A 10,063-nucleotide genomic window follows, 5' to 3' on the forward strand; every position below is an offset into this window, starting at 1 on the left:
CCGCCCCGCCCCGCCCCGCGCGGCTGCAGCCGTGCCGCCGCCATCTTGGAAGCGGGCACGCGGCGTAAGTGCCCCTTTTCGGCTTCCGTCCGCCGACTGGCAGACCGTGCTCTGCTGCCCCCTGGGGGCGGGAGGTGCGCGCGCGGCTGGGAGGTGTACGCGGGAGCGAGGCCAGCAGAGGCTACGGTACCGGGACCCCGGTCGTTTATTTATGGAACTGCATTTCTGACACTGCCGCACGCATAGCTAGAGCACGCCTGTGCGAGTCCCGGTGCGTGCTCGCCGGCGCGCCTGGGCGGCTGCGCCCCTCCGGCTGGGCGCGGCGTCCTCCCGGCGCGCTGGGCTGGCTAGGAGCCCTCCGTGTCGGTGTTGTCGCTGCCCGTGGTGTTCTCCCAGTCCACCTCCCCCTGCCTCGAGCCGTGCTGCATCTTCCTGAGGGCGCGCTTCCTGCAGGGGCGAGCGCATGTCCGCAGGGCCGCTGCGCCCCCTCCCCGGCCAGCCTTCCCGGAGCCCGCCCAGGGCCGCCCACCGCGCACCTGCGGTAGTTCTCGAAGCTCTCCTTGAGGCGCCGCCGCTCCTTCTCGGGGGGCTCCCCGCCGCTCGGGCCTGCGTCCTGGGGGAGGAGCGAGGCTCAGGCTCCCGGAGCGGGGCGTGTCCCCGCCCCTGCGACCGCACACCCCGTGGGGGAGTGCGGTGTGCTGTCCCGCCTCTCGGAGGACAGGACAGAGCGGGCACCCAGCCAGCTTGGCCTGCGCTCCAAGCCCACAGTGCCCGCGTCCTGCCCGCTCCCTCTGCCCACTGCCTCATCCAAGAAGGGGGGACTCGGCTTCCTGTTCCAAACAGTGCACCCCAAGAGCCCACGGGCAGAGACCCTTGCCATCACCCCCAGGCATCCAGGTTGAGCAATCAGCCTTCCCGGGGCTCCGTCACACGGAGGCCCATGCCAGCGGCGCCCTAGGGCAGCAGGGACCCCAGGGCAGCCTTACATTGGAGGTCAGTGGAAGCTGCTCCTCCTGCAGCACCACGAAGGGCTGCTGTGGGCTGTTCCTGTTGGCCGGGCCGCCTAGAACGGAGAATTGGGCCTGTCGGTCCTACCCAGCTGCTGGGACCACGCTTAGCATGGCCAACACCTGGCCACCTCCTGTCCCCTGAAGCTGCCAGGCCAGTCCTGCATCATCTCTTCAATCATCTCTGGGGGCTCTCACTTCAACCCCAAGAGGCCTCCCATTGTGTAGACAAGAGGACTGGAGCTCAAAGATGCCACTGCCCACTCCCGACTCCCTCTAGGCAGGCAGAGGCAGCTGGAAGCCCACCAGGCAGTGCCACGCCATCGACTCTGCTCCCGGGTGGGGGCTGGGGCACTGCAGCAGTCGGAGCAGAACATTCCAAGCTGTCTGGTCCCCTCAAAATTTGCCTCAGGCTCAGGACCCTCAGACAGAAGCTGCTCTTACGGGCTGGCTCCCCTAAACTGGCCAGGATGGGAGACTGGACATCTAGTCTCACTGACATCACAGGGGGAGAGACCCAGACCCAGGTCTCTCCCTGAGGCTGGCACCTTCCCTTCCTCGGCCTCTGACCCGGAAGCCCGCCCCAGCTCCTTCAAGGGGCCACACCACCCCTGGGTTGGGGCTCCCAGGGTCTCCCCTACCACTCACTGCCTGCTGGGTCCTGCCCGCCTGTCCCCATGTTGGGCTCCGTGTCCTGAAGCTCAGGTCCCTGGGCAGCGTTAGCCTGACCTGCTCCCTCACTTCTGCACCAGCTGGTCCTCTTTTGCCTCCCTTGGAGGCTGGCGGCAGGCCTGAGGCTGAGGAGGTCTGTCTGGCTTCCCACGCCACCTCCCTGCCCGGACCTCCCCACCTCCCCTCTGACAGCCACCTTCAGAGTGAGCCCCTCGACCCCTTGCCACCCCTTGTCACCCCTCAGGCCATCTCCCTGCCACCTCTGGCTGGCCCTGAGACACGCCCCTTCCCCATTCTGTTTGCACCTCCCACATTTGCTGGCCGACTTCCCCTGCCCCCTGCCCAAGAGGAAGCTCAGGGAGAGCAGGACGCCTCAGCTCTGCACTCCTGGGCCCAGAGTGGGCTCCCATGGAGGGACGTGCTCTCAACGTACACTCCTGGCTCTTGTTTGCTCACTGGGGAGCCTGGAGGGTTACTCGTCCCTCCAAGCCTCAGTGTCCCCATCTGTAAAGTAGGGTTGTGGAGGATCAGTGGGACAGGGCTCTACCCTGTCAGGCCTGGAGCCAACTAAGGTGACAAGGCCAGACTCGGCCGTGAGAAGCTGCCCCCTCCTTACCTTTGTCTGAGAGCTGGACGGCCTCCAGGTCCAGGGGGAGTGAGAGCTTCCAGGGAGAGAGAGAGATGGGCATCCAGTCAGACTGCCACCCTCCAGGGACCCACCTAACTTGCCGCGCTGTTCCTCAGAGACCTGGCAGGAAGGCCCGCCCCAAGGGCCACATGGCGGCCGGCCGCCGGCCCGCCCAGGTGAGGCCTGGGAGGAGAGCAGCTGGCCCAGCTCCCACAGGGGACGGTGACCTGGAGCCCACCCTGAGGCTCACACTCACCTCCTGGGAGTTCCTGGGTGAGCTGTCCTCCAGGTCAGAGCTCTGTGGTCACAGAAGAGGGGTCGGTCAGCAGGCTGTGGGGAAGCCCAGCCACCCCCAGGGCCTGGGGTGGGGTGGGGCTTGGTGAGGGGTCCCCGGCCAGCCCCTGTCCTCAGGCCCCTCTCCAGCCCACGGTTGGCCCTGGCCCCCGCCCAGAACACCCCTCCCTCCCCCTCCTGACACCCAGAGTGGCCTGCCGGGAGGAGGGCCCCTTACAGAGGACAGAAGGGGCTCAGGAAGGCCTGGGACCAGCCCAGGGTCATGGTGGAGCAATAGCCGAGCCAGGCCTGGACCTGGCCTGCCTGGTGTCCCCTCCTCTGGGCTCTGGTGTCTCTGGGGACACGCTTGCCCCTGAGGGCCAGGCCCCTGTGCTCTACTGTGGCAGGGCTGCAGCTCTGACCGGCGTGCACCACAAAGGCCCCCCAGCCCCTGGGAGGCCCACCAGGACGAGCGTGTCCAGCTGCTGCCGCTTGAGCCTGCCCTCCACGGCCAGCAGCTGGCCCTCACACTGGAAGAGCTGAAGCTGTAGCTCGTCTGCCTTCTCGGCCAGCTCCCGGACCTGCTTCCGCAGCACGTCCTTCTCCTGCAGGCTCCGTGAGTGCTGTGCATGCAGTTCCTCCCGCGTGGTGATGGCCTGTGGGGACGTCACAGGGCAGGCTCTGTCTGGGAGCTGCGTGGCCGCTGGGAGACCCCAGGCCGCCCCCGCCTCTCAGCCCACGGTCAGTGCTTGAGGGTTTGCAGGAGCAATAGAGTTCCGAAGGACTCCCGGAACGTGAAGATAAAGCCTCCGGCCCAAATCCCAGAATAGCCCCTGCCGTCCCTGCGCCCTCCCCGAGTCCTCCATTCCAGTGCACGTCCAGCACGGATTCATGCCCTTTGCACGGCTTTTATCAGTCTGCCGTGTAACTTGGTACCAAGAACATGGTTAATGGCCATGTCATGTGCTTTATTACGCCCATCCCCTCCACGCTCTCCAGCCAGACCGCACCTGAGGACACAACTCTGACCCACACCGAGCGGCCTGCTGGGAGCCTGCCCGCTGCCTGGAGGCTAACCCACATCCCCTGGAGCCCTCGGCCCCAAACAGCCAGGACTTGATGAATCACTGAGAATCGCCTTCATTTGTGTCCCTGCTTCCGACTTAGGACCCACCGGAGAGAATCCCAGCCGCTCACTTGGGCTGCCCGGCCCCAGGTCCCTGGCTGGTGGCCTGCCTTCCGTGGCTACAGCGCTTTCCCCTCCTCTGCCTGCCCCGAGGGAAGGTGGCAGCCGGGCCCCCTGGCCTGGTGGTGCTGCTTCCCGCTTCCCACTACCACGCACGGGGAGGCTTTCCGACATGGGACTGCAGGGCCAGAGGCTCCGAACACAGGCTGCCAGTCCCCTCCCGACAGGCACTGAAGCATCGGCCATACCTGACCAGAAAGGACCCCGCGTGACGTGGCGGGAAGGTGGTGGAAAGCAGTGATGGGGATACAGTCCAGACGGGCTCCTGCCTCCGGGCCCCAGGAGCGCAGCCAGCCAGCCCAAGTGCCAACGGTGTTTGAAGTTAAAAAAGCTGTTTGCTGGGGTGCCTGGGTGGCTCCATCGGGTGAGCGTCCCACTCTTGATTTCGGCTCAGGTCATGGTCTCAGGGGTGGTGAGATCGAGCCCCACTCAGCGGGGAGTCTGCTTAGGATTCTCTCCCCCTCTGCCCCTCCCCACCACACGCACTCTCTCTTGCTCTCTCTAAAATAAATACATCTTTAAAAAAATAAAAAAGCTATTTGCAAACAAGACAGCTTCCATTTTCTAAGACAAAAATGAAACTATACGTATATTGAAAAGAATCTGAAGGTACAACCAGCCAGTGGAGTAGTTTTCCTGGCAGTGGGGGAAGGGGTCACCTTCATGATTGTTCACATTTTTCAAGGAGCTCTCGGACAAGTGCCCTCCCCCGAAAGGGCAAAGGGTGAGGCGCCGAGGCTGGGGGAACGCGCCCCACCCTGGGGTGGGAGGCGGCGAGGTGCCTACCTGGTCCCTCTCGATGGCCACCTCCTCCATCTGCTGCAGGATGGCCTCGATGCGGTCCTTGTACATCTTGGAGTCCTTCCGTAGGACCAGGCACTGCAGCTCGAACATCTCTTTCTCCTCCACGCACTACGGGAGTCAGCAGCTAGCCCCCACCGCCCGTTCTGGCCCCTGGTCAGTCAAGCCCAGCAGAGGGAGGGGGAGGCTGCTTGAGGCCCTGGGTCCCTGCCAACCCTGAACTTCCAGACCAAAGCCTGGGCCTGCCCAGCCTGGGGGAGTACGGGCCGGGAGTGGGGTGAGGAGGCCAAGCCCCTGCACCTCCAGGAAGGGGTGAAGTCGGGGTGTGAATTCCAGGGGCTGTGTGCACACAGGGCAGTCCCTCAGCCCACCCGGCCTGGCTTGGCCCAGGCTGAAGTCCACCTGCCCCGGCGGCATACCCGGGCACGCAGAGCCTCGCCCTGCCGCAGGTCCTTGCGCAGAGAGAGGATGGTGTTGGCTTGCTCTTGGTGGTCCCGCAGTGCCTGTCGCCAGTCCTCCTCCAGCACCTGGATGTAGGGACTGCTCTTGTCCGGCTTCCCCTCCTGTGGGTGGTGAAGGGGAGAGAGTGGTAGAGAAGCAGCTAGACTTGAGGGGAGGCCCCTCCAGCTCCCATGAGCACTCACCCCGCCGGCACGGTGGCCCCCGGCTCCCGCTCGCGCGCCCCACCTGCAGGGTGGCCTCCAGCTCCCGCACGCGCGCCTGCAGCAGAGTCTTCTCCTGCTGCAGTTCCCACATCAGCTCCTGGCTTGGCCGCTGCTCCATGGCGTGCCTGAGCTTCAGTGTGTGCTTGCGCTCCACCCTGCAGTCATCCTCCGCCTTCATGAGGCTGTGCTTGAGCCGCTCAATCTGCGGGAAGACCCCGTCAGCCGGCCAGCCTCGCCCCGCGCCCCCCCACCCTCCCGCCATGGTGCCAGGGCACCTCCAGCTGCAAGTCGCGGCTGCGCATGAGCGCTGCGCCCTTCTCCTCGCTCTGACGGGCCAGGCGCATGGCCAGGTCGTAGTTCTCATCCTTGCAACGCTTGAGCTCGCGGCTGCCCGCCTCGCACTCCTCCTTGAGCCGCTGCACGCGCTCCTGGTGCTTGCGGAGCAGGCTGTCCTTCACCCGCAGCTCCTTGATGAGGTCGTCCTTGGAGCTCAGCAGCTGGGTCAGGTCCTGCACTTTCCTCTGCAGCTTCAGCACCTCGCTCATCAGCAGCTGGGTCAGGCCCGACTCCCCGGATGCGTCTGCAGACAGCTGGGCTGCGTCAGAGGGCCCGCCCGGCCCACGGCTGCCCTGCTGCAGCCCCTCCCGGGCTCCAGGCTTGAGGGCCGGCCACCCCACTGCAGGAGGCTCGGGGCCCGGCCGAGGGGCCACCCAAAGGTGCTGGTGCTCCCCTTCAAGGAAGCAGGCAGAGCTCCTGACTCACCTTGCGGCCCTGTCCCCGGCCCAGCCCCAGGACGGCAGCCGTGAGGCCAGGCACCCTCCCCCTTCGGCTCATTTTGTCACGATCTTGATTGTGAGGCAAGAGGACATGCGTCCAGGCCAGGGAAGTGTGGCTTCGCCTGTTGCTGGGGCCAGCAGACGCCCGTCCTTCCAGGAGCCGAGGCTTTGGTGGCGTCAGGGGGGTTCTGACCCAGGAACCATGGGGCCCTCTGTCCCCCACCCCAGTATGGGTCCACCTTCCTCCAGCAGAGAGACAAGGAGCAGGACGGAGCTGCTGCAATCCAGTGTGCCCCTTCCACCTCCTTTTGTCCCCAGTTTATCCATCAGGAGGCCAGCCATCAGCGGCCTGCCTGCGGGGCCCCAGGCCTCACCGATGATCATGGAGAAGACACGGGTGGGCTCCTTGCCCGTGACCTTCTTGTAGAGCTGTGGGTAGTAGAGCTCCAGGCTCTCGAGGAAGGCCACATAGCCCTTGTGGCCGGTCCGCTGCAGGATGTCCAGGAGCACGCCTGAAACCCACAGGACCTGGCTGGGGCCGTGGCCATCCTGCCCACCGCCCTGGGCTCTCCCCGGGGCCTCTGCTGCGCACAGAAGCACCACTGCTCCCAGCAGGAGGGACAAGGTATGGGGTGCTGGGGAGTGCCCATTCCCGCGCCCGAAGCTCCTGGATGAGGCGGCACTGACCCACTTTCCGCTTGCGGATGACTAGGTTGGGGTCACTGAGCACCTGCTCCTCATCGTCGGGGTTCAGCACCTTGCATTGCCTCAGGTAGGGTGTGATGCGTGAGGGGTCGATGACGGAGATGAGCTTCACGCGGAAGCTCTCCAGAGCATTCCAGCACTGGTCCTCGTTCTCGTAGTCTGACATGGCGGTGGCCACGGCTGTGGTCGGTGGGAGAACTGCTGGGAGGGGCAGCCACAGGCCGGGCCCGGCCGGGGGTGTCCAGGACAGGTGTGCGGCCTCACCTGTCCCTCCTCGGTGCTGGTGCTGTGACCTGGGGCACCAGCTCAGCCAGGGCGGCCCTCTCTGGGCCCTGCTGCCCGCCCCCCGCCCCCCCGGCGCATGGGCTTTTCCCGTCCCCGGGTCGCCCTGATGAGAGTGGAGGAAGACGTGGAGGGCTCCAGGGATGGGTGGCGTCTGAGAACACTGCACGCCCCACACCGTGGCCCTGCTCTGGACTCTGCACTCCCCATCCTGGAAGCGTGGGGCTGGTGGGCCACCGCCTCCTACCCACCGGCAGCACCCCCCGGGCACGTGTGGGGAGACAGGCACCCAGGCTGGGGCGGCAACCCTGGGACAGTGACCCGCCCGCCCGTGCGTGCCAGGCAGGGCTGTGGGGGACTTCCTCCTTCCTGGACCTGGCGGCCGCTCAGAGCTTAGCCCCACCGCCTCCTCCTTCCGGCGGCTGGCTGGTGGTGCAACAGTGGTCCAGGCGGCTCGCTCCGGAAGGGCGACTGTGGACCGCCCACGGGGGAGCCAGGCCCGCTGCACGCATCGCCCACGGCCAGCCCCAGAGCCGCTCGGGCGCCCTCTGCAGGCTCTCAGGTCCTGGGCACCAGCCACCGCGGGGCTCCTCTCCCTTCCCAGATGAAGCCTGTTCCCAGGCGCTCGGGCTCCCCAACAAGGGGGCCATCCGTGTTGGGACCACCCACTGCTGCTCCCTTCCACCAGCGGGGGCGGGAACCACTCTCTGAGGCCTGGGCCAAACCAGAAGCCTCCTCCTGGTGGTGGGGACGGAGACACTGACCCGCCGCCGCCCCAGAGCGCTCTCAGCCAGCGTGGGAACGTGGTTTCCAGCTCAGAGGGGCTAGACCACGCTCCCAGAGGTCCAGGTGGCAGCAGGCGGGGTCTTTGCAGGAGTTTCTCCGACTTCCCGTGGCCCTCGGTCATCCCATCCAGCCAGAGACACACACCAGCACTCGGTGGGTGGCCCTTGGAACGTTCAGCCCGCTCCCCGCCTCTCCTGCCTAAAATCCACAAGTCCCATACCGGACACCCTGCTGCTAAGTCCCCTGAGACGGACCAGCAGGTACCACGTGGCTGTGAAGGCGGACAGGGCAGAAGAGTTGAGGCCACTTGCTGCCCTTCTGGGGCAGGTGCCCCAGCACCCGGCTCCCTGCCCCAGGAGCCCTGAGCAGAGAGGCGTCTTCCTGGCACCTTCAGAAGGGGCAGCAGTCCCACCTACCTCAGGGTCCTGGAGGGGCACCTGCACGGTGGGGCGCTGGCCACCCTGGGCCAGCCCGATCTGACGAACAGGAGGAGGTGTTGCAGGCCGGCCGGCAGAGCCCAGGAGGAAAGCTGTGCACTTCCTGATGGTGCTGGTTAGCTCCACGGAGCCCAGCAGGTCCTGCCCAAGGGAGCCGGTCCCTGGGCCTGCCTTCTGATTCGTCTGCCTGGCAGGGCCCGGGAGGCGGGGCGGAGGAAAGTGGAAGTCTCGCTCAGAGGCCTGGAGGCCCAGCCCTGGTGCCCACTAAGTGGAAGTGTGCGCAAAGACCCTCCCCGCAGCCGGAGGAGGCCAGTGCACCGTCCAGTCTGCTCTGGCCTGGACGCAGGCTTCCGGAGGCTTCTCCAGCAGGGGCCAGCTGGGGACCAGCAGTGCAGGCAGCCTGCAAGATGCAGGTGGGGATCCCAGGGCTTGGGGCCCAACTCTGGGCTCTCCGCCAGGGGCCCACACACACAGCCGGCCAGCAGGGGCCTTGATCACATGAGGGCTGCAGTGTAGCATCCAGAGGGCATGTGGCTGGAGAGGCCGCTGCGGCCCACAGGAGGCCAGGGGCCCGGCCACGCTTGCCCCACATGGCCACCAGCCCGCACCACAGCTAGCCCAGCACACCCCCGTCCCTTCCTGGAAGTGTCTCCCCTCAGCAAGCTCTCTCCACCCGGGACACACAGGACTGTGACAGCCGGCTCCCAGGACCCCGAGGCCACTCCCTGTGGCCCCCACAAACCAACCCCCAGGCCAATGCCTTGCCGGGGCAGCTGTGCCGGTTGGCCGGAGATGCCGGCTGCCAGGCTGAGGCCACAGCTAGGGTCCTGACCAGGGCTCCCGGCTCCACCTTCCCGAGGCAGCTGCCGCTCGCCTGACCGGCCCCCTGCCTGTGGTCTCTCCATCCTCAGTCCCTGGGCTCTGCCTCCAGCGCATCTTGAATCACAGGGCGGCGAGCAGCCTGCCCCACCCGCCCCCGCAGGTCTCTGGGAGGACAGAGGCCGACATCACGCCTCCAGAAGCAGCCAGTCCTGGGCCTGGAGCTGTGACCACCAGTGTCCCCCCGTTTTGCAAAACGAAGCTAATAAAAGGTGTCTACCTCACGGTGGGGTTTGTAAAGATTCAACGACAGAAACATCATGTTCTTCATATCAGAAACTAGAAATCAGTAACAAAAAGCTAACTGGAAAATCCTTAGACATTTGAAAATTAAACAGAAACCTCTAAATAACCACAGGTCCAAAGAAGCCCCCAGGAAAAGTAGAAACGAGCCAAGAAAGCACTGGGCACAAACTGAAAACTGAAAGCACTTTCACGGGGCTGTGTGGTGGTGGGTCAGTCCCAGCGGGTGCGGCACCCGGGGGAGGGTCACACGTGGAGAACACAGAACAAAGCCTCTAGAACCAAGTGCCTCAAAAGGCTGCCCACCAAAGCCAAGGCTGAGCGCCCCTCAGGCAGGGCTGTGGAGGGTGCTGGGACCTGGCCCCCTGCCAAGCAGCAGCCGCTCGGGAGGAAGGCGGCCTGGCCTGGGGCCACTGCACCACTTATCAGTAGCTTGACTGCCGCTGGTTCCAGGCGCCCACCTGGGTCGGCCGTGTGGGCAGAAGGCAGCGAGGCGGGTCCGCCCCAGTCCCCGTGGCTGCACCAAGACCAGCGGCCACCTGGGAGCTCGTGGCAGGCCCCTCGGTCTGAGCCACAAGCACGTCTCGTGGAAAGGGCACCCCACATCCAACACTGAGGCCTGGGGTTCAGGGGGCTCCTCAGACCTCAGGGCCCAGCCCACCG

General features: G+C 65.8%; 1 protein-coding gene across 6 annotated transcripts; it reads right to left on the bottom strand.

Annotated features, from left to right (window-relative positions):
* Window positions 1-182: 182 nt before the first annotated feature.
* CARD9 (caspase recruitment domain family member 9) lies at window positions 183-8,588 on the bottom strand. 6 transcript variants are annotated; one of them, XM_081803943.1, is made up of 12 exons: window positions 8,258-8,588; window positions 6,756-6,953; window positions 6,443-6,580; window positions 5,568-5,872; window positions 5,315-5,494; window positions 5,047-5,190; window positions 4,613-4,738; window positions 3,045-3,236; window positions 2,564-2,605; window positions 2,296-2,341; window positions 537-613; window positions 183-447 (listed from the first exon to the last, which is right to left on the bottom strand). In XM_081803943.1, exons 2-12 carry the CDS (start codon window positions 6,937-6,939, stop codon window positions 247-249), a joined length of 1,635 nt encoding a protein of 544 aa, XP_081660069.1. In that variant the 5' UTR covers window positions 6,940-6,953; window positions 8,258-8,588; the 3' UTR covers window positions 183-246. The 6 variants fall into 6 exon arrangements, with proteins under 6 accessions (XP_081660069.1, XP_081660068.1, XP_030896871.2 ...); XM_081803942.1 differs by having other exon boundaries at window positions 6,756-6,971; XM_031041011.2 differs by adding an exon at window positions 987-1,063 and having other exon boundaries at window positions 6,756-8,525.
* Between the last annotated feature and the right edge of the window lie 1,475 nt (window positions 8,589-10,063).

The sequence above is a fragment of the Leptonychotes weddellii genome, chromosome 14, assembly GCF_054177405.1.
Source record: "Leptonychotes weddellii isolate Sample4059 chromosome 14, ASM5417740v2, whole genome shotgun sequence".
In the NCBI taxonomy this organism is placed as follows: domain Eukaryota; kingdom Metazoa; phylum Chordata; class Mammalia; order Carnivora; family Phocidae; genus Leptonychotes; species Leptonychotes weddellii.